The sequence below is a fragment of the Sciurus carolinensis genome, chromosome 13, assembly GCF_902686445.1.
Source record: "Sciurus carolinensis chromosome 13, mSciCar1.2, whole genome shotgun sequence".
Lineage (NCBI taxonomy): Eukaryota > Metazoa > Chordata > Mammalia > Rodentia > Sciuridae > Sciurus > Sciurus carolinensis.
Window position 1 is genome coordinate 42,473,272 of NC_062225.1, and position 23,972 is coordinate 42,497,243.

General features: G+C 34.4%; 1 protein-coding gene across 1 annotated transcript in view; it reads left to right on the forward strand.

Moving 5' to 3' along the window:
* Positions 1 to 23,972, forward strand: part of Usp34 (ubiquitin specific peptidase 34) — a 221,303-nt gene that overhangs the window by 169,927 nt on the left and 27,404 nt on the right. The window contains 16 exon segments of the mRNA XM_047522220.1: positions 353 to 406; positions 526 to 621; positions 5,678 to 5,742; positions 5,838 to 5,913; positions 6,012 to 6,059; positions 6,202 to 6,267; positions 8,966 to 9,046; positions 11,986 to 12,071; positions 12,446 to 12,614; positions 12,708 to 12,782; positions 13,774 to 13,925; positions 17,144 to 17,192; positions 17,275 to 17,379; positions 17,457 to 17,501; positions 18,539 to 18,643; positions 19,703 to 19,850. Of these exon segments, the coding sequence (XP_047378176.1) occupies positions 353 to 406; positions 526 to 621; positions 5,678 to 5,742; positions 5,838 to 5,913; positions 6,012 to 6,059; positions 6,202 to 6,267; positions 8,966 to 9,046; positions 11,986 to 12,071; positions 12,446 to 12,614; positions 12,708 to 12,782; positions 13,774 to 13,925; positions 17,144 to 17,192; positions 17,275 to 17,379; positions 17,457 to 17,501; positions 18,539 to 18,643; positions 19,703 to 19,850 (1,420 nt within the window).

Consider the following 23,972-nt stretch of genomic DNA (forward strand, 5'->3'; position numbering starts at 1 on the left):
AGTGATAAATATACAGTGAGAATAAACAGTTTAAATTTGATATTTATTTCTACTTAGTTATGACATTTACAAAAATTAGATCCAGACCAAATGTTCCCTTGCCACACCTTTCATTTTCTTTTTTACACTGAACTTTTCAATCTCAATTTTACAGTACTCTGTATCTAAAAATATGTACCAACTATGATATCAGGATACACTGGCCAAATTTGAGAAATTCATAGGGTTTTTATGAATGCAACATAATTTGAAAGCTACTTAAAATTAAAGTATTAAATAGCTCTTTATGAAATAATTTTTATATAAATATAGAATAAATTCATTTTGTAAAGCAAAATTTTTTTTTAAACAGACAAAGACCTATGATTCTGTTACGGATAAATTTATGGATTTCTCCTTTGAAAAGGTAATCATTTATTTCATATGTAATAAATTTATATTATTTCCTTCCACAATGTCTAATTTTAGAGTTATACCTTGTCCAAAATGAAACTATACTTTTTTTTTTTTTTTTGCCTCTGAAAGACACACAGTGCATATATGCTGTTTTACAAGCGTATGGAACCAGAAGAAGAAAATGGCAGAGAATACAAATTTGATGTTTCATCAGAGTTACTGGAGGTATATATTAATTTGACTTTAATAATAGTTTAAAATATTTAAGTGTTCATGCAAGGAATGCTACAGGCTCAACATTGATATCTACAGTTCTAAGTAAATTTTTTCCTTCTTTTTTGCAGATTGAACCCAGGGGTGCTCTACTGCTAGATCCCTAGCCATTTTTATTTTTTATTTTTGAGACAGGGTCTTGACAAGTTGCTGAGGCTGGCCTTGAAATTGTAATCCTCCTGTCTTTGCTTGTAGGAGCAAGCGTGTGCCACCATGCCTGGCTCCAAGTAGATATTAAGAAATGTTTAATAGTGGTCTTGGTAATACTGACATAAGACAGGAGAATGAAAAATGAGCAAGATTAAAGGAAGTAGAAAATAATTATCAGTGAAAGTGAAGAAAAATATGAAAGTTGAAAGGATTAATGGAATGAGAATATGCTTACCAGTAATTCATGTGGTTGGTAATCTGTCTCTTGGATTGGGTGATTTGTTCCTTGGTAATGCTTCATGAATCAGATGAACATTCAAGTATGCATTTAAGTTTTGTGAGTTTGGGTTTGGTTTTTGTGATACTGGACGTTGAATCCATGATTTCATGCCTGCCAGGCAAACACTCTACCACAGAGCCATATACCAACCCTATAGTGAATTTGAAATAAATTTAAAAATCATTTTTTTATTTAAAATGTCTCATTTGCAATAATGAGGCTTTTTCTTTGATTTTCGTTGTTGTTGGTGGTAATAGTACATTATTGGTTACATAATGCAGTGAGTATCATGTCCATGTTTATAAACACAGCCAGCCATAAATACAGAAAGTAGGTCTTCTCCAGAGAGGGATACCTGATAAAAATGTATTCTTCCATCTAGACTTATCATCTTTCAACTCCTTAAATTGGATTTCCAGAGTTAGATACTGATTTTAAACGGCCTCACTCAATGTTTGGTGTTTTTTTGGGTGGGGGGTACTGGGGATTGAACCCAAGGGCACTTAACCACTGAGCACATCATCACATTCTCAGTCCCTCGCGCCACCACCCCTTTTTTTTTTTTTTTTTTTTTATTAAGAGACAGGGTCTTGCTAAGTTGCCGAGGCTGGCTTTGAACTCAGAATTCTCCTGCCTCAGCCTCCAGAGCTGCTGGGATTACAGGTGTGTGCCACCGAGCCTGACTAGATTTGAAGTCTTTAACCTCACCTTTTTGTCCAAAATTCATTTCAGCCACCATCATAACCACAATTAAATAGACTATGTACAAGGCTTTTGCCCTCAATATTCAGACAAATCTAGACCTTGTTCTATATGAGGACTCAATAATATTTAATGACTGTTAACCTACCTGTGAAATAAAATGAAATTTTAAGGAAAACCTTATTGAGGTATTTTGTTTATTTACATCAATGGTTCTCAAACCTACTGCTCTCAGGATTCCTTGGTGTTTTTTTTTTTTTTTTAGTTGTAGATGGACACGATACCTATTCATTTATTTATTTTTAGATGGTGTTGAGGATTGAACCCAGTGCCTCATATGTGCTAGGCAAACACAATACCACTGATCTACAGCCCCAGCCCCTCCTTTGTATTCTTAAAAGTTATTGAGGCCTTTGCCATGCGTGGTGGCTCACACCTATAATCCCAGCAGCTTGGGAGGCTGAGTTAGGAGGATTTTTCATGTTCCAGGTCAGCCTCAACAACTTGGTGAGATTGGAGGTGGGAACTAGGGATGTAGCTCAGTGTAGAGTGCTTGCCTGGAAAACATGAGACCCTGGATTTGATTCCCAGCACCACCCAAAAAAAGACTGGATGTGTAGTAGTTTATAGGTAAAGCATCCCTGGATTGAATCCGTGGTTACCACCACCCCTGCCATAGAGAACCTTAAAAATGTGATTTTATGTATTTTTTCTGAATAAAACAACTCAGTGAGAAAAGTGGCCCTGATTCACATTTTTGCAGATCTCTTTAATGTTTAATTTGAGAGAAGATAGCTAGATTCTCATAACAGCTTCTACATTCTATCTCTTGTGATCTCACTTATCTGGGAAATCTCATTGTATGCTCAGGAGAAAGTGAGAGTTAACATCATTACTAAGAAAATTGTTTTGAACTCACAGACCCCCCATAATGGTCCCAGGAATCCCTGGAGCTTTCCAGATGATTCTGTAAAAAACAGATTTACATTGTGAAAAAAGGAAATTCCAGATCTTTACTAAAAGAAGAAAAGCAGACTCTACTAACTACATTAGAATATTCCTGATCACATACCTAAACGAACCATTTTGTCCTATGATTATTTATTTTAAATTAGTTTTTACTAATATGTATTTTATTAAAAATTAAGTTAAAATGTTAAAAATATGTATACATTAATTAACATTGATGCAGTTTTTGGGTATTAACTGAAATCTGGTCTTATAGATTTGTGTAGTTCAGCACCTTTTTCCAAAAGTTGACGTAGGAAATTTCAGTTAACCTTATAAGAGATTATATTAGGACTGGGGATATAGCTCAGTGGGTAGAGTGCTTGCAAGCACAAGGCCCCAGCACCACAAAAGAGAGAGAGAGAGATTATATTAAATTAACTTATTATAAATTATAATGACTTACAGAAAATAGAAATGAAGTTCTGGAAAAGGGTAGTTGATGGGGATTCCTAGTTAAGAGTCAGCTTCAGGAGGTTAACCGTTAATTGAAACTTGAAAGTTCAGAAGGAGGTATTATGTGACGAGGCCTTAGGCGAATAGAATTTTATGTGCAAGCTGACCTCGGCCTTAATCCTAGCACTTGAAGGCTGAGGTGAGAGGATTGCTTAAACCCAGGAATTCAAGGCCAGCCTGTACAATATAATGAGACTGCTTTCATTTCTTTCTTTTTTAAATTTGGCATCAAACCCAGGACCTCATGCATACTGGGCATGAGCCACATCCCCAGCCCTATGAGACTCCATTTAAAAGCTCGGTGGGGTGAGGGGAGACCGTGGTTCTGCACACCTGTAATCCCAGCGACTCAGAGACTAAGGCAGGAGGATCACAAATTCAAGGGCTGGGGATATAGCTCAGTTGGTAGAGTGCTTGGCTTGCGAGCACAAGGCCCTGGGTTCAATCCCAGCACTGCAAAAAAAAAAAAAAGCAAATTCAAAGCCAGCCTCAGCAACATTGAGGCACTAAGCAACTCGGTGATACCCTGTCTCTAAATAAAATACAAAAAAGGGCTGGGGATGTGGTTCAGTGACTTGAATGCCCCTGAATTCAAACCCTGGTAACCCCTACCTTGCCCCCCCGAAAAAGGACAAAATTTGTTGGCATGCTTTAGGAACTGAAAGGTGAACTATTGGGCTATGATATCTAGTTAATAGAAGGATGAGTAACCAAGATGAAATTGGATAGTAATGTTAAAAATAGGTAGGGAGGGGCTGGGGATATAGCTCAGTTGGTAGAGTGTTTGCCTCTCATGCGCAAGGCCCTGTGTTCAATCCCCAGCACCACACAAAAAAAGAAAAGAAAAAGATTAAAAAGAATAGAAAGTAACTTAGGGAAATTCTAATAATGCAGTAGTTTCACACTTAACCTTCCCAGTTGCTTCTAAAAACATTATTGATAAAATATAAAAAATATTATCTAAAAAACCAAGATGAATGTTTCTGTTCAACAAAAATGGGGCACAACTAAAAGCACTAAGTATGGTGGAAACCAAGGGACTATGTGGATATTAGGTCCAGAAGCAGATGATGGTGACCAAAAATAGGCTCATGCAAGTTAAAGGGGACAAAAATTATGACACTGAGTCTAAAATAGACTTCATTGATATAAAAGCACCAAGTTTGGAATGGGGCTCCCTTCTGAAGAGGTATATAATGAGATAGACAGAACGCAGTAAGACTGTCCTCCAGACTGCAGCTATGTAGAAAGCCGAAGCCTGGAAATGTCCAAGAATTCTGAAGCAGACTGTTGAATATAGGTCTACAGTGCCTCAAATATCATTGTGGATCAGGGGCCCTAATTCATGACTGTAAGACCTGCTTCTAGACCAGATAGTAGGATGGGGATGCAGGTAGAGGTAATTCAAAGTCTTTAGGGGAGAATTAAAGATAGAGTTGGAACATTCAACAAAAGATGAACCTGCCATCTCAAATTCCAAAATACATACAGAAGTGCAGTGCTAAGAAATATAACCAGTAAGCCAGGAGTGGTGGCACACGCCTGTAATCCTAGTGACTTGGAAGGCTGAGGCAGGAAGATTGCAAGTTCAAGGCCAACCTCAGCAACTTCTTAGACCCTAAGTAGTGAGACCCCCATCTCAAAATAAAAAACAGGTTAGGGATGTAGTTGAATGGTAAACGTCCCCTAGGTTTAATCCCCAGTAGGAAAAATAGAAAATAAAGAAATACAGCCCATAATATCAGTAATCAGAACATAAATTTGTTCTAGATATAATTTTTATTGATCTGGGAGTGTAGCGTAAGGGTAGAGCACATATTTAGCATAGATAGGAAATTAGGTTCAATCCCCTGAACCAGAATCTTTTTTTTTTTTTTTTTTAAATAGAACCGTCTAACAAAGACTTAAAGCATGTTTAGGTATTTTGAGAGATAAATGAACACAAAAATAGACTTATCATATTGCCCGAATGTGAAAATAATCATGTTTCATCTTTTAGAGCATACAAAGAAATCACCTTTCATTTACGTTAACCAAATTTACTTAAATTTGTTTTATTTTGCCAATGTTTAAACATAAGCCTGTTCTTACCAAAATGCAACACAACTTAGATCTTCTTGATTTATATATTTGCTTTTCAGATGGATAGAATTTCAGAATTCTTTCAGAATTTTTATAAATACATTAAAACCCCACAATTCCTCAAGGTATCTAGATAAATGAGTAGGCTTAGTAACTAATTTTCTATTCCCTTTCTCAGGGAAAACATGAATTTTAAGTGTATATACTTTTTTTCCTTTTACAATTTTTTTAGGGAGTTTTTTGGTTTTGTTTTTCATTTTGGTCTAAGAAAAGTAAAATATAATGAAATAAATTACCTTCTAGCACCTAATGTTGACTTTTTTTTCTCAGTGGATTTGGCATGACAACATGCAGTTTCTTCAAGATAAAAACATTTTTGAACACACGTATTTTGGGTAAGTTAGGTAAATTTGGTGTAGTAGATTTTTAAATTTAATTTTTAAAAAGTTTTCTTCTGTAAGAATTTTAAGTTTTTCTTTTTAAATTCTAGGTTTATGTGGCAGTTATGTAGTTGTATTCCAAGTACATTACCCGATCCTAAAGCTGTATCTCTAATGACAGCAAAGGTAATATATAAATATAAATATATAAATATAAATATATAGATTTTTCAATTTAAATTAAAACCTTTTTTTTTCTTCCTTAATTTTATCTTTCCTTACAGTTAAGCACCTCCTTTGTCCTAGAGACATTTATTCATTCAAAAGAAAAGGTATGTGTTCTGGTTGGCTGGTGTTGTTGTTGTTGTTGTTGTTGTTTTTTTCATTTGTGCTGTCATTTATCTTTTGGTTTTTTGTTCTCTTTGACTCAGAAGTCCCTGTGCCTTGACTGACTTCTTTTATTTTCTTTTTTAGCCCACAATGCTTCAGTGGATTGAACTACTGACCAAACAGTTTAATAATAGTCAAGCAGCTTGTGAGGTGAGATGAATAATTCAAATAATACATAGTTTAAGATTCTCTCTTTTTTCTTTTGTTCTTAACTAAAATACTGCCACAAAATTGTCTTATCTGTTATAAATCATAGGGAGCCTAGTATAATAAGCTTTTCCTATATTTGATAACTGAAAAAGTTAGAATTTATATATCAAATTCATTACACAGACTAAATGATCAGTTATTTAAAAATTCTTGAGATTTTTTTCTTTCCACCTTCTGTTATAGCAGGTAAAAAAATACAGAAAACTTAAGATTGTTCCAGAATTTTATTTTTAAACTTGTTTTGGTGGTGCTGGAAATTGAACCACAGGCTTTACAAGTGATAAAAAGTACTCTACCATTGAGCTACAATCTGAGTCCCAGATATTTAACTATTTTCTGTTGTGGGTTTTTTTTTTTTTCCCCTGGATTTGTTGAGGTATAATCGACAAATAAAAATTGTATATATTTAAGATTTTCAGTGTAATGTTTTAATATATGCATATGCCATGAAATGTATATCACAGGTTAACTCATACATCCATTACAATTTAGATACCATTTGTGTGTATGCATGAGTGGTGAAGACATTCAAGATCTACACTTAGCAAATTTGTTTTTTTTTTGTTTTTTTTTTTTTTTTTGGCAGGGGGACTGGGGATTGAGCCCCTGGGCACTTAACCACTGTGCCACATTCCCATCCCTTTTTATATTTTATTAGAGACAGGTTCTTGCTGAGTTGCTTAGGTCTTCACTAAGTTGCTGAGGCTGGTTTTGAACTCAAGATCCTCCTGCTGTGCCTCCCCAGCTGCTGAGATTACAGGCATGCACTACCACACCTGGCTTACTCTTGGCTATTTTAAGTAAATAATAACACTATTAGTAACTATAATCAATGATGCTGTATATAAGATCCCCAGAATTTATTCGTCATACAACTGAAATCTTTTACTCTTTGGCCAGCATCTCCCTAGTTTTTCCCACTTCTTTCTTAACTGCTTTAGAATGTTATTAGAAAATTATTTAAAACACCTAATCCCCACCCACCCTTCCTAGTAGATATCTTCCCAGTAGAAACTAAAATGTTCAATTTTAGTTTCCCCAATTTTAAGAGAGATGCATTCCTCAAGGTAATCTACTCAGGCAGTGACTGCCATATCACTGTCTTAGTATAATAACTTTTGATAAGTAACCAAAGAGTTGTAAACCTCTTTAAGAATGCAGATTTTAGGATTTTCTAGAGGTGGGAGATAGTGGCATAATGTGCAGTTTTGAAATTGGTTTAAAACTTACCTAGATACATAATGGGGGATGGGAGGGAGGCAAGAATGGAGGAAGGAGGAATTGTATAGAGGGAAAAGAGGGGTGGGGGAGATGAAAAAAATAGCAGAATGAATCAAACACCATTACCCTATGTAAATGTATGATTACACAAATGGTATGCCCCTACTTCATGTACAACCAGAAAAACAAATTGTACCCCATTTGTTTACAATAAAATATATTGTGGGATTAAAAAGAAAATTTAGACTAATTTTTAAAGGTCATTTAGAAAGTCATTTAGTTTTTGTAGTAAGAGAATAAGAGGATCTGATCATTAGAAATTTCAAACAATGTATGACTGTTAATAAACTTTGTTAGTGAAGCCAGGCTTTGTGGTGCATACCTATAATCCCAGCAATTTGGGAGGCTGAGGCAGGAGGATCAAAAGTATGAAGCCAGCCTGGGCACCTTAATGACACCCTTTCCAAAAATTAAAAAGGGCTTGGGGATATGTAGCTCAGCAGTTGAGCACCCCTGGGTTCTATTTCCAGTACCACAGAAACAAACAAATATTTGTAGTGAAAGTTTGGAAACATGCAGAAAAGTAGGCAGTCATAATGAACTCTTCTGTACCTGTTACCTAATTTCAACAAATAATAATCTTTCATTCAGTTTCATCTTTTTTCAGCTGAAGTGTTTTCAAGCAAAACCAGATATCTATTTTCAGTCTATAAACACTTAGTATATGTCTCTAATAGATGATAACTTTTCAAACTATCACTAGAATTCCATTTAATCCTGGGAAAATTAGAATTGATTCCTTAATGTCTTTTTTTTTTTTTTTTAATTGTAAACAAATGGGATACATGTTGTTTCTCTGTTCATACATGGAGTAAAGGCATACCATTTGTGTAATCATAAATTTACATAGGGTAATGTTGTTTGATTCATTCTGTTATTTTTTCCCTGATTCCTTAATGTCTTTAATACCCATTTTGTATTCAATTTTCTTTATCTAGAAATTTTTTTTCACTTGGTTTAATTATTGAACAATGTCTGGATTTTGCATTTGTCTCTTAAAACTCCTTTTCTCCTTTTTTTCCCTACATGCCATTTTGTGTCATCTCTTCTGTAGGATTTTCCACATGCTGACTTTGATAATATTTTCTTCATATTATTCAGCCCTCTGTTTCCTCCCTGCTTATGGTTGTTTGATAGATCCAGAGACTCATAATTTGTATTTAAACCAAACAAAAATGTTTATACTGAATTAACAGGAGCAAAAGAATTAGAGAAGTTGTTACAGTAAGAAGTTAAAATGATCTATATGTCAACTAGAAGTAAAATCCTTAGTGATTTTCCTTTTTTTTTTTTTTTTTATTAATCTCATTTAACAAGTATTGCTTGAATGTTGAAATAATATTCTATTCTCTTATAGTGGTTTCTAGACCGCATGGCTGATGATGACTGGTGGCCAATGCAGATACTGATAAAGTGCCCTAATCAAATAGTGAGACAGGTAAGACAAAATTTTAAAAAGGAAAAGCTTTCAATTTAATTCTGAATTTCCATGTGAATATGTCTTAACCTAGGATTGATAATTATTTGAAAAGACCTGCCTTCCATCATAAAAGTAATTTTGCTTTTGTTTTCTCAGCATCTCTCAACATCAGCTATCACTAATCAAGGGATTAAAACCATAAACATTTCCTAGATACAGCAAGATAAACTTTTTTTTTTTTAAGATCCTACCCTGGATTCTTTATGACCTATACTAATTCTTTTTCAGATTCTTAGATATTCTAACCATGATAGAGTACTGTAATGAGAGTTGAATGAATAAAATGTTATTTATTTCCCTGACAGAGTTTGAATTATTGAATGAATCCATTTGTGACCCCTAAGTCATAAGGAAAACTACTTAATGAAAATTTAAATATTACTTTATAGTCATTTGTGACACAAAATCAAAAACTTAATCTATATTTTGCCACTTTCTAATTGTAATTGAAATAGAATTCTTATATCATAAAATTCCTTCAGCCCTTTCAAAGTGTAAAATGTAGTTTTTTTTTTGTTTTGTTTTGTTTTTGTTTTGTGTGTGTGTGTTTTTACAGTGTTGTGGAACCATAATCACTGATTTTAGAACATTCATCACCCCAAAAAGAAACCCCATTTTCATTATTATTTCATTTCATTATTATTTTATTAATCCCTTTCTTCTCAACTCCTGACAATTAATAAGCTGCTTTCTATCTCTGTTTATTTCCCTTTGTGACCATTTCATATAAATGGAATCATACAGTATGACTTGCTGCTTTACCAGTCTTTTTAGGATTCATCCCTGTTATAGCATGCTTCCATACTTCATCTCTCTCTCTTTCTCAATCTCTCATTTTTTAGTTTTTACCAAGTAATATTCCATTGAATGAATAATAACCACATTTTGTTTCTCCTTTCAACAGTTTATGAACATTTGAGATATTTCTACTTTTTGGCAATTTTAAATACTGATAGAAACATTTATGTATAAGTGTTTATTTGAATGTTATTTTCTTTTTGGCATATACTTAAAAGTGGAATTTGTAAGTGATGTGGTCACACTTATATTTAACAGTTTTAGATCTACTAGACAGTCCTTAGTGACTGTACCATTTTATATTACTACCAATGATGTATGATGTGTGAGGGTTCCAGTTCACTCTATTGTCTTCATACTTGCTATTATTATTTAACTATTCAGATAGATATAAAGTGGTATCTCCTTGTGGTTTTGGTTTGCCTTTCTTTTATATCTAATGAGGTTGAACAGCTTTTCATGTGCTTATTTGCCTATTTTATATCTTCTTTAGAGAATACCCATCCACTTAATAGAAGTTTCCTTTGGATGAACTTAAAACATACTTTCTTCTCCAAGCCATTTACCCTTCTTCTGATAAACAACTGTTCTGCCCTGCTCCACTCTTCTGAAGAAGACAGAGGCTAAATTTCTTTCTTGCTTTTTTTTTTTTTTTTTTAAACAACTCAAATTCCTTTTATTCTGCATTTTAGGGGCTTTTTGACCCCATTCAATTGCTGGCAGGTTTTACCCAGTCACCGTACTGACAACTGCACAGTTGCCTTGAGTGTGGCCACATGTCTGCCTGTCCTCCATGGGGGCAGCACCCTTCTGAGCAGGGCAGTCATCATCCAATCAGCAGGAGCTCCTCTGTGGTCAGGCACATCAGGGCAGGGAAGTTCAGGCGTAGGTACTTTCTCCAGAAGCGCTGGTCTTGCCCATACACCTGGCCTGGGTAGCAGGGGCTTCCAATGCCATGGAAGATGTGGGCCACAGCCCTGCTGGAAAACATCTCCTCTGGTGTCAGGGACAGGAGCTGGCAGATGTCACAGCAGATGTGGTCCTCCCAGCCCTGAAGCTGGACCTGCCCAGGCTTTGGGCCCTGCTCCTCTCTCTCTCCCTCTTTCTCTTCCTCTTCTTCCTCCTTGAAGTAGCAACTGAGTAGGGCCTTCAGCTGGGCACTGTGACCCTTGTCAGGCTGCTTGAGGCAGAGGCCACAGCTGTGAAAGGCCTCAAACATTTGGTGGAGACATACCAGGGACTTGTGCTCCCAGGCCTGCACAGGGCTGTGTAAAAAGTCACAGACCTGGTCCATCTACTCAGCTGTCAGATCACCAGGGCTGCTCAGGTGGAGCGCCAGCTCCCTGAACTCCATGGTCACCCCTGTGCCCTGCAACCCACCTGTCCTGGGCTCTTGGTCCCACTGCAGCTGGTGCAGAGCCTGGTGCACAGAGCCAAAAATTTCATTTTTATTTATCATTACCAACTAAGATTTTGTAAAACCTTTATTTTGGTTATCTGTATTACTTTGATCTATTGTTAATTTTTCCTCCTTGTCATAAAACACTTTTTTGATTTCTGGTTTTGTGTTTTTGTTTTGTTTTTTTGTTTGTTGTTGTTGTTCTTGCTGTATTTGGTCTTGTGGATTGAACCCAGAGCATGCCAAGTACTCATACAGATTCTACCACTGAACTGCACTCCTCCCCACTCACATTTGAATGTTTTGGAGTTTTTTGTTGTTTTGTTTTTTTCTGGTACTGGGGCTTGAACCCAGGGGGTGCTTAACCACTGAGACATATCCCCAGTGCTTTTTTATTTGACACAGAATTTTGCTAAGTTCCTTAAGGCCTTGCTAAGTTGCTGAGCCTGGCATTGAACTTGTGATCCTCCTGTCTCAGCCTCACAAATTGCTGCAATTATAGGTGTGTGGCAATGACCCCAACTTGTTGTTTTTAATGCTACCTTTGCCTCATATGTGTGATTGAGATTCTAAGAAAGCCTTTGAAGGTCAAAAACACAAAATACAAATGGGTGGAAGTGAATATTAAATGTTAAATTTTTAGAATCTTTGTTACATGATATGAATTGACTCTTAAATTCTTACATCTTTTCCTTTATAGATGTTTCAACGTTTGTGTATCCATGTGATTCAGAGACTGAGGCCTGTACATGCTCATCTCTATCTACAGCCAGGAATGGAAGATGGGTAAGAACTACTTTTGAACATTTAATTTTTAAGCTTTTTTGATCATCTTCCTATGAAATATTTTTAAATATCCACAAGGAGATACTCAGATGGTTCTGTTTAAAAATAATCTGTAATAATACAAATCAAGAAAGGAAGACTATTTTTTAAAATAAAGTTCTTTGCTAAATCTCTACAAATAACTTTGAGTTACTCTTTTGTTTAGATTTATTTAGTCATAATAATTATAGTATAACTACTTACATTATTGCAGTTGGTATCCATTATCACAAAAATAATGAGATAAGTTTTTAAGAATTTTTTTTTTCTTCTCAGGTGGTATCTGTCCTCAGACTTAATATTTTTCTCAAAGATAAATTTAATTGGCATTTCAGGTCAGATGATATGGATGCCTCAGTAGAAGATATTGGTGGTCGTTCATGTGTTACTCGATTTGTGAGAACTCTGTTATTAATTATGGAACATGGTGTAAAACCTCATAGTAAACACCTTACAGAGTATTTTGCCTTCCTTTATGAATTTGCCAAAATGGGTGAAGAAGAGGTGAGACTTAATTTTGTTTATTTGTTGGATTATGAAATTATTTTCAGTATTAAGAATTCCTTTTTAATTTAAAATTTTAAATCAATTTTTTAGAGCCAGTTTTTGCTTTCATTGCAAGCCATATCTACAATGGTACATTTTTACATGGGAACCAAAGGACCTGAAAATGTGAGTAAAAGTTCTGTCTTATATCAGGAATTTAAAGGCTATGTTTCCAGTAGTGTGCATCAGGCAGTCATGAGATGTTAGAATCTTTTAAAACTCCTTTCTCGTCCTGTTAATTAGGGTAGTGTTAAGGGTCTAAGTTTGATTGATGATGTTAATACAATCATAATAGATACAGTAAGTGAAGAAACAATTGAGTAGTAAGTTTCACTGGTAAGGTCCTGGAGCAAAGTAAATAAATGTAGTCAAAGTAGTCACAATCTACTTTGAGGTCTTATAAACAGTGTATTGTTTCGATGCACATTTTTTATCAAATTTTTAAATGCTGTTAAGTTTGTCAAAGTCTTCTAAAACTTTAAGTGGCTGACCTATTGATAGTATTATAAGTATTATATGAATTTTATATTGTCTGTGAGAACTACCTTGAATTGCATCATCTATTTTCACTATCTTTCTTAATCTTTTTTGTGGTCCAAAGTGTTATGTACTGTTTTTATCTCTTGAACTGCTTTTCTCTTGCTTTTTTAAATCATAATATCATTTATTCTTTTGTATTTCAGAGCTCAAGTGAATATCCCTTTGAAATACCTACTATTTAAATTATCTGGAAACTCTATAAATAAGGATTCCTTCTTTTGTGTGACTGGCATTTTTGTTAAATAGAACATATGATTTTATCATACTCATAATTTTTGATCCTGACTTAACTTCCAAGGGACTTGCTTATAAGAAAAAAAGTTATTTAAGGATTTGTCCCTTTAATTAAGTCAGTGTTGAGAACCATATTCATTACAGGTCTGCAAAGCTTAGTCTAAAGTTGTTCTGAATGTGGTTTAAACTATAAAGTTAGGATTAAGCCTTTGAGTGGTGATTTTTCATGGTACATACTCCTGACACTGTCTACTTTGAATGGTTATATAAAACAAGTCAGTGATTTCTTAGGATAATATTAAAATCTTAACACCATATTAAAATGGGATTTTGTTCTCCTTAGCCTCAAGTTGAAGTGTTATCAGAGGAAGAAGGAGAAGAGGAAGAGGAAGAGGAAGATATCCTCTCTCTGGCAGAAGAAAAATACAGGCCAGCTGCCCTTGAAAAGATGATAGCTTTAGTTGCTCTTTTGGTTGAACAGTCTCGCTCAGAAAGGTGAAATGTTTCAACATTCAAAATGCTTAATGTATATTTGGTTTTAATCTTCTTATGTAATTGTTTTATCACTATTAATTTGTTTTTTATTACATGATTCCTTTTAAATAACACCACTATTCATCAACTTTTGTGGCTTAAGAATTTCAGTCCTTTTTACTAAACTTATTTTGTCTGAGTCATGTTAGAAATAATAGTAAAATGTTTAGCAAAATTATACATCCATTCATTCTTTAACCTAGGAACTCCTAGATATCTATCCCAAAATACAGAAAGATATATATATGTGTGTATATATATATGTGTATATATATATATATATACACACACACACACACACATATATATAAATATACACATACACAAAGCTATTTATTGAAATAGTACTTCTTATAGCAAAAGACTGAAAACAGTAAAATGGTCATCAGAAGGGGACTAGCAGTAGAACAGTCTAAAGTATCCACTCATTAGTGTCCCCTACAATTAAAAATACATGGAATTTCTCATGGAGAAAGTCTATGATAGACACACATATCCCCTTATTCCCTTCTATCAACTTCCCCTTTCTTAAAAAAAATACAGCATATTTTATGCACCCAAACAAGGTCAAAAAAAGTATATGGTATCTGCTTCTTAAGAAAAGGGAGACTAAGAGAGAGTGTGTGTATATGTAGCTGATCGGTATTTATGTATTTCGTACTTGCAAATTCACCTGCTTGCTAAAATTATTGTAATGCCAAAAATAGCATTTGAGAAATTTTCACATTTTCAGATGTGCACATGCAGAGCAGTAAAATATTCGAGTTGCTTGACACATACTTTCTCAAAGTCAAAGTCAAACAAGGCAATGCTCTGCCGTCTTGTTTCAGTTTTAATGTTGTAAACAATGTACTTTTCATGATGTATGCCACGTTTTTCAAATGTTTATGCTTTCCATTGGTGATTTCTCTGTTTTAAATGATTCCCAAGTGTAGTGCTGAAGTGTGCTGTCTAATGTTCCTAAGCTCAAGGAAGGTTGCAACGTGACTTAGGGTGAAAATACATGTGTCAGATAAGTTCCATTCAGATATGAGTCATCATGCTGTTGGCTGTAAGTTCAATGTTAGTGAATCAACAGTATATATTAAATAAGCTGTGTTTAAACAAATACTCACAAACAAAGAAATATATTGATTAATTGATCAAATTATTGTGACCCAGGTCTCATAGGAACCTAATTTTGTATTTTCCATAAAAATAATTATTTGATTTTTGTTAATTCAGTGTTTGTAGCAGTTCATAGACATAACTACCACGAATATCAAGAACTAACTATACAAAACTCAAACAATTTTTAGAAAAATGATTAACAATGAAAGTGGGAGGGAAAACAGTGTGGCGGGTACAGAAATGGAAGCTTAACATAACAAAATTGTTTTGTAGATTTAACTTTGGAATTATGTAAATGTTTTGTATAATTATAAAGAAATAAATAAATAAGAAGTAATCCCTAAAAATCAAGAGTACAATGAAGTAAGTGATCCTTACTATATATTAAGGAGATGGTATAGCCATTGGAGAGAAATTAAGGTACTTTAAGAACACATTTAACTGTAAATTTCTAGTGGGACATATCATAAAAGACAAAAAGAATTGCAAAATTGTCCTAAACTGTTTTAGAAATTATATTGTTAGTTATCCAGTTGGATTATTATTCTGAAACTATGTTGCCTTGGTTTTGGGCAATACGTGAATGAGAATCTTGGAGTTTTTATTTTTTATTTTTATTTTGGAAAGCCCATTGGAGGTTATCTAAGACATCATGTTAAAAGAATTCAACAGCTGGCTTAGGTTTCCACTGGTCATAAACTACAACTTGAACATCAAAAATAAGAAAAATTAGTGTGAACTATGAAACACATCAGAGATGTTTAAATCTGTAAGTTCAAAATGATAACTAGAAAATTTGAAAGACTTGTTGGCAACCTTTGGAGTGTACTAGGAAATCAAATAATTATTTTGAAAACTGATAAAGGAAATGGTATCAAGGATTTTTTTTAATCATACTTGCAAGAAGTAAACCTCTTGGCCACCAAATGGTGAATAAGGAAAAGTTCATCGTCATAGAGATATTCGAGCTAATAAATGAGCAAAGACCATCGGAACTAAAGCATCGCTCTTTTGTAACTCTGAATGAAATAATGGATATAGACAATGATCTTCATTGGTGGAAAATGTCACCAAAAGAGTAACCCTTCATTGTGTGCCTCCTGATGAAAATCCACACTACCACATTCAAAATATCCTTGATTAAAACGGCCAATTTGCAGGAAATTTGGGGACAGAGGACCATGTTAAAACACCACCACCAGAGTGTAATTAATAAAATTAAAAAGTGGGATGCTCTCCAAATCAACTGGTTTTCTTCAACAGATAAATTACAAGCAAATAAAACCAAGACGGAGGAGAAACCAATATATTAAAAATTGAAGAGACATTTCAGCACCAAAGGACTTTACTCAGATCCTAATTGAAACAAATTAACTATAAAATTATTTTTTAGAAACCTAAATGAAATTTGTACACTGGATATCATAAGATAGTAAGGAATTGTTGACTTCTTTTAGACCTGATTAATGGTACTGTAGTTGTTTTTGAAATTTATCTGTTAGAGATATGTACTGAGATTTACAGATTAAATGATAAAATACCTGGAGTTTGCTTCAGAATGATGCCTATTGAGTGGCTGGTGGTCAAAATGAAACAAGACTGGCTAGATTTTGGTAAATTTGAAGGTGAATGGTGAGATACTTGTGCATTATTCTGTTATTTTTATGTCTGAGTTTTTTCTGTAATAGGTTTAAAAAGAAATATGCAGTAATTTTAAACTGGAAGGTAAACCTCTAATATTTAGTCCATTTGATTTTAAAAGGTCTGATGTCAAAACAACAGCCCTCTAGGTAATATTAAGCCCATTCTCGAATTTTAATACACATTTTAAAATATTGAGTTAATTAAATGGAAATAAAGTAGATTTGGGCTTCCACATGCCAATCCTGGAATCTTGGAAAATTCCCTAAAGGTGTTAGCAAGCCAGTCTTAACAATCAAAAAATCATTTTATGATTGTGGGTTGGTACAGTTATAATAGAATCATCAATTTTGATGCATGTCATTTATAAATAACTCTAAAGTAATAACACAGGGAAAAAATTTATTTCCACTAATATTTTCTTTTAGGCATTTGACCTTATCACAGACTGACATGGCAGCATTAACAGGAGGAAAGGTAATGCCTTCTCTAATATTAGACAGTTTGATCATAACAAAAATTGGAACAGTTCTTAAATGGGCACCTTTGCTTTTAACAGGGATTTCCCTTCTTGTTTCAACATATTCGTGATGGCATCAATATAAGACAAACTTGTAATCTGATTTTCAGCCTGTGTCGGTATAATAATCGACTTGCAGAACATGTAAGTGATAAAAAGAAGTCTTTGATTTGTTGTAATCTAATAAAGAATATTCTGAAATTCCTTTTTTTCCATTATAGATTGTATCTATGCTTTTCACATCAATAGCAAAGTTGACTCCTGAGGTATGTAAACATTAGTTAATTCATGTTTCTAAAAATACTGATGGTGTTTCCTATATGAATCTTTCAGATAGTTCAGGTTTCTCCCTTAACGTGATAACCTATTTTTTAAGTATTAATTTGAAAAATCAAATTACCTCTGTATGTTTTATTATCTCAAATGTAAGTTTCCCAACAAATTATAAATACATAAGTAAATTTGGTGGATCAGGGGACACAACCTAGATACAAAGCTTTGAAGTTGTTTGGTTTGAAGCATATATCATAGTTGTATCCAAAGAAAAAGTAGACTGCCCAGAGTTCTACTTATAGAGAGAAATATATAGGAAATAGAATAAAGTATGATATGAAAGTGTTTTCATAAAATGGAAGCATAAGTACTTTAAAAATATGTGTCAAACATGAATATAAATTACTCCTCAGGGATCAAAGATTGCTACAGGAAACTTTTATTCTAAAACTTTCAATAGAATATATTTATTACACTAACAGGACCTAATTTGTAAGTTGGGGAGATGGCAGTGATTAAAGAATCAAGAAATTACAGTTAAATAAAATCTGTTGTACAATGTAGTGACTATAGTTAATAATAATGTACCATATATACTTGAAAATTAGAGTTTGTGTTCTTACCCCTACCCCTGAAAAAAGAGTGATAAACAAATGAGGTAATGCATGTGGTAATTAACTAGATTTAACCATTCCACAGTGTGTGCATATTTTAGAACATCATGATGTACATGTAAATATGGACATTGTCAATTTAAAAAATAAATTTTTAAAATTACATTTTTGCAAAATGTATTTGACATTCAGAGAAATCTGTTAACAAGTATATCCCACACAATTAACTTTATATCTCCTAGCTGATCTTGGTGTTTTATTGTAGTTCAAATTCATACACCCAAGGAGTATTGACGGAGCTCTGTTGCCCTAACACAGCAGATTTAAATGTTATGTATAGAAGAGTATATGTTTCTTTTCTTCTGAAAGACATGGTTTCAAAGTGATCTAAACATGGATGTGTATGGGTCTTATAGGCAGCAAATCCTTTCTTTAAATTGTTGACTATGCTGATGGAGTTTGCTGGTGGACCTCCAGGAATGCCTCCCTTTGCATCTTACATTCTGCAAAGGATATGGGAGGTAAGTCTTACAGCAGGCGTTTTCAGTATTTATTTTTCTGAGGATTTTACTTGTATAATACAGTCTCTACCATCTTAAGTACCAGTTCCTTCTTATTTGGGTGCCCCAAAATAGTTTCAGTAAGTCACAGGTCCACAGAAGAAAAAGAATTTTGGTCAGAAGACTTGGGGAGAACTGAGTTCTTAGTTTCCCAAATGTTTTAAAATTTTCTTATAGAGTCAAAAAAACTTCAGGCAATGAGAAGATGTCATTTCTATACCCTCAAAGATTCCATAAAGCAACTAGATACCCTAGAAAACCCAAGTGTTTGCAACAGTTGACAGAAATGGTAGCAGAAGTCCAAATAGTTCTTTTCTTCCCAAGATACTGCTGTGGTTACAGAATTTCTCCTTAGTGATTATTGGAAAAACTGTAGCCCAGGGATCAAGAAACCTATTCTTTATAGGGCCAAGTAGCAAATATTATAGTGTTTGTGGGCCATATAGTACCTGTTGAAATGTCTCAGTTTTCCTGTTTTAGCCTAAAAGTAGCCACAGACAATAAGTAAATGAGTGGGCAAGGCTGTGTTCAGATGAAATGACAAAATAGACAGCCACAAAATTTGTCCTGCAAGTCAAAAGTTTGCCAACCTTTGCCCTACATTCCAGAGATTCTTTTTTCTTTTGGGGGTGGTCTTCACAGCAATGGGGAGCTACTTAACATTTCTCTTGTTAATAGTAATAGGTTGGACATGGAATAAAGAAAGTGAAGATAAGAAACTTTACAGAAGTAAAAGTACTTTTAAATAAATTTATAAGTTTAAGAGATCCAAAAGTCACCAATTTCTCATATTCTGTGTTTTATAATTCTTGGTTATTTTAAATTTTGTCAACTAATGACTTTTTCCTGAACATTTCCCACTAATAAAAGTAAATAGCATTGGTGAAATTTTCTTTAGGCTCTAGTTTACCAAAAATTACCTTAGCTTTAAGTGTTTAATGGCATGTACCAAAAGTATAGTAAAAAAGTAACGGCACATTCTATTGACCTTATTTTCTGTTCTTGTCATTTTATTTATAGGTGATTGAATACAATCCTTCTCAATGTCTGGATTGGTTGGCAGTGCAGACACCCCGAAATAAACTGGCACATAGTTGGGTCTTACAGAATATGGAAAACTGGGTCGAGCGGTTTCTTTTGGCTCACAATTATCCTAGAGTCAGGACTTGTAAGTCAAATGTTCAGAATTTAGCAAACCATTTATCATTATTTTTCATTTTGGGTTTTGGTTTGTTTTTAAGGCACCTACCATATGCCTATTTATAATACAAAAGCTCTTGGAAATGTTGTTCTTAAAGGCTACAGTTATTAGTATTGGGAAATCTGTAGCAGTGTTTTACAAATATCTACAAAATATCCATAGTGGTTGGTGATGGTGGTGGTGGTGGGTTTTTGTGTTTGTTGTTGTTGTTTTAGCTTTTAAGAATAGGACACCTTGACTAGATGTGGTGGCACATGCCTGTAATCCCAGCTGCTCTGGAGGCTGAGGCAGGAAGATCACAAGTTTGAGGTCAGCTGCAGCAATTTAGTGAGACCCTGTCTCAAAAAGGTTAAATAAGGGTATGACTCAGAAGTTAAGCACCCCTGGGTTCAATACTTAGTACCAAAAAGAAAGAATGAGAAACCTTGTTCCTTCTTGGTGATATCATCCCTGCTACCATTTTTGTTTCCTTGCTTGATAGATTGATGAGGCATGATCAGCTTTAGGGAAGGAAATAAAAGATCAGAAAATCCTATCTTAAAAGTAACTTTCCAGGAAGTTAAGAGTAAGATATTAATAAAGACAGTAAATACTGACTGGAATTATGAGAGTTAAATGATAAACACCTTTATTGTGCATAAAATCAGAAAATAAAGTCCTTGGAAGACAGATGGATATATAGTCACTTGAATTCAAAGAAATGAAAATCAAATAGGTCATATTTTAACTTTTTACTTTTACTCATTAAAAACCTATTTCCTAGCTGTCCACAAATCAGTAATACTCAGTTAACAACAAGCACATCCAGTACCCAGATGTCAGATTCTGAATACCATTTCCCAATAAAAAGATTGACAAGGGTTTGTCAAAGGGGCACAGAGCCTCCAATGGAACAACTTGAGTAACAAAGAAAATTATACTGTTATAACTCAAAGTACAAAATAAATATCTTTGAGTCTATACTCATATAAATACATGATCAAATAAGTAATTAAATATACCAAGAAGAAACAATTCCATGTAGAATTCCAAATAATTAAAGGTGTACATCTCAGAAAGTAGAGCTTAACTCCTCACTCCCTGAGTATGAGTTTAGAGATGTGGAAAATAACTGTTACAGTGAAGAAATCTGACACTCAAGACAGACAATTTAAGGTTAACATCATTACTAAGTCAAGTTGATAGTGTACACCTTTGATATGATACAGTGCACATAGTGCTTCATTTTCTGTGGTCTCCCCCAAAGTGTGTATTCTGAGTCAGATCTTGGGTACACATTAAACTGAGTTTACAGAATCTTTTATAACCTACGTGGCCAGTAAGTACTACTCAAAACTATCAACATCATTAAAAATAAGGAAGTCTGAGAAATTGACATAGTCAGGAAGACCTTAAATGATGATTAAATGTAATATATCCTAAATGAGATCTGGGAACAAACTAGTTTTACCTTAAAAGACCATTAGGATAAAACTAGTAAAATGTACATGGTAAGGTGCCAGTCTTGGTTCCTCAGTCACAACAAATATAGTAATAATAATCCATGTTAACAATAGAGGAAAGTGGGTGAGAGGTGTGGGAATTCTCTTCTACCTATTCTAAAATAAAGTTTTTATTTGAGAGAAACATCTTTCACTGGGGGATATACATGGATTGGCATTGGTACTCTGCTTATGTTTTTCCTACTGGTTTAGTTAACCTCACAATAATGGAATGTTTGTAATAGCTAGCATGACTGCTGATTGGCATTTGTTTCCTGACCATTGATCATAAAACATAAAATAACTATGCTGAATTAAAAGAATTTAACTGACTTTCAGATTAATGTTCATGACTGTACTAATGAAATGGAAGTTTTGTATATTGCAGTAACATTGTAATGTTATTACCCCTGCAGACAGCAGTTTACCTGTTTATACCATGATCCCTAAAAAATTTTTAAATTTCATTTCAGGCATTCTAGTGTAAATAAGATGTTGAAAATATGGATTTCCAGCATTATTCATGACTGAAAAATTTAAAATTGCTCAGTTAAGAGCCTGGTGTGGCTGAGTGCAGTGGTACACACCTATAATCCTAGTGACTTGGGAAGCAGAAGCAGGGAAGATCACAAGTTCAAAGCCAGTCTCAGCAACTCAGCAAGGCCCTAAGCAACTTGGTTTCAAAAAATAAAGAGGGTTGGGGATGCGGTTCATTGGTAAAGCACTCCCAGGTTCAGTTCCTGGTACCAAAAAAAAAAAAAGAAAAATAAAACTGGTGTGGTGGTACATGCCTGTAGTCTTCACTACTTAGGGTGCTAGGGAAGCAGGATCATTTGAGCCCAGATGTTCAAGGATAGCTTGGGCAATATAGCAGGACGCTGCTTCCTAGAAAAACAAAAACAAAATCCCAGCAACTCAGGAGGATGAAGCAGGAGCATTGTACATTCAAGGACAGCCTTAGCACCTTAGGTCCCTTAGCAACTTAGCAAGACCCTTTCTCAAAATAAAAAGGACTGGAGATGTGACTCAGTGGTAAAGTGCCACCCCCCGCCCCCGCCCTGTTCAATCCCCAGTACCAAAAAACAAAACAAAACAAAAAAAAAAAACAGCAATAAAAGAACAAAAACTAAAAACCTGCTCAGTGAGAAACAAATTGTTATGCGCCATTTCTGAATTAGAATAGTAAAGACTGTGTGGTAATATAAATAAGTTTTTTTGATATATAACTTGAAAAGGGGGTCCAAACTGGGCACGGTGGCACGTGCCTGTAATCCCAGCGGCTCAAGAGGCTGAGGCAGGATGATCAAGGGTTCAAAACCAGCCTCAGCAAAAGCAAGGCACTAAGCAACGCAGTAAGACCCTGTCTCTAAATAAAATACAAATAGGACTGGGGTTGTGGCTCAGGTAGTCCAGTGCCCCTGAGTTCAATCCCCAGTACCTCCACACACACACACACACACACAAAAAAAAAAAAACGATAAGCGGGGGGGCCAAATATTCAAGTAGTTCTTAGAATAATCATTAAAGTAACATGTAAAGAAAGCTACAGAGTAGACCTCTAAATAATACAAACTAATTTCAAGAAGTGACTGAACGTTTAAAGAAGTAGTAGTTGAGTTGCCATATAGGTATAGAAGATTTGGTATAATTGTTCTGTGGTGTAAAATTATGACCAGAGACTCTTAGGGTTATAGCAAGGCAGTTTTTAATCATGTGACCTGCTCTTCAGAATTAACCTTCCTAACTGTTCTCAATAATAAACTACAAGTTAAAAGTGGAAATTTTCTTCCTAGCAGAATTTCTTTTTTATTTAAAAGCAAATAATTTTTACAGAAATAAAGGGATGGTTAAATAATGTGAAAAAGCAGAGCAAAATGTTAATTTTAGAATGTAGGTAGTAGATTCATGGGTCTTTAGAAGAGTTTTTGTTTTGTTTTGTTTTGTTTTGTTTTTCCCCAAAACCTTTTAGGTGTGTTCAAATTCTCCCCTCTCATCTTGGTGCTGGGGATTGAATGTGGGCCATCATGAAACATTTTCTTGATAAAATATTAAGAATGTAGTATAAAACTTAAACTGAATGCCTTCTTAAAATCATGAACTACTTTTCTCAGTTGCAGTTTTATGCAAAAAATAATCAGAATGATACTACATGCCAAATTTTTACATTTAGAATATACCAAACTCTGCCTTAAAAAATTAGACTAGGGCTGGGGATATGTAGCTCAGCTGATAGAGTGCTTGCCTTGCATGCACAAGGCCCTGGGTTCAGTCCCCAGCACCACACCCATACACTCCAAAAAAAAAAAATAAATAAAAAAGTCCTAAATTTAATTTGAAATAAGTGTGTGAAATACACTAGTGTTAATCTTTCTTTATGCAACACTGGGGATTGAACACTGAACTACATCCACACCCCTTTTTTACTTTGTGACAGGGTTTCTCTGTGTTGCCTAGGCTGGCCTTAAACTTGGGATCCTCCTGCCTTAGCCTCCCAAGTAGCTAGGATTACAAGCGTGTGCCACCTCACCTAGAAACTACAATTAATTTTAGAAATGCTAATTTTATTTGCTTTGAAGATATGGTGCACATTACCAAACTTTAGATGAAA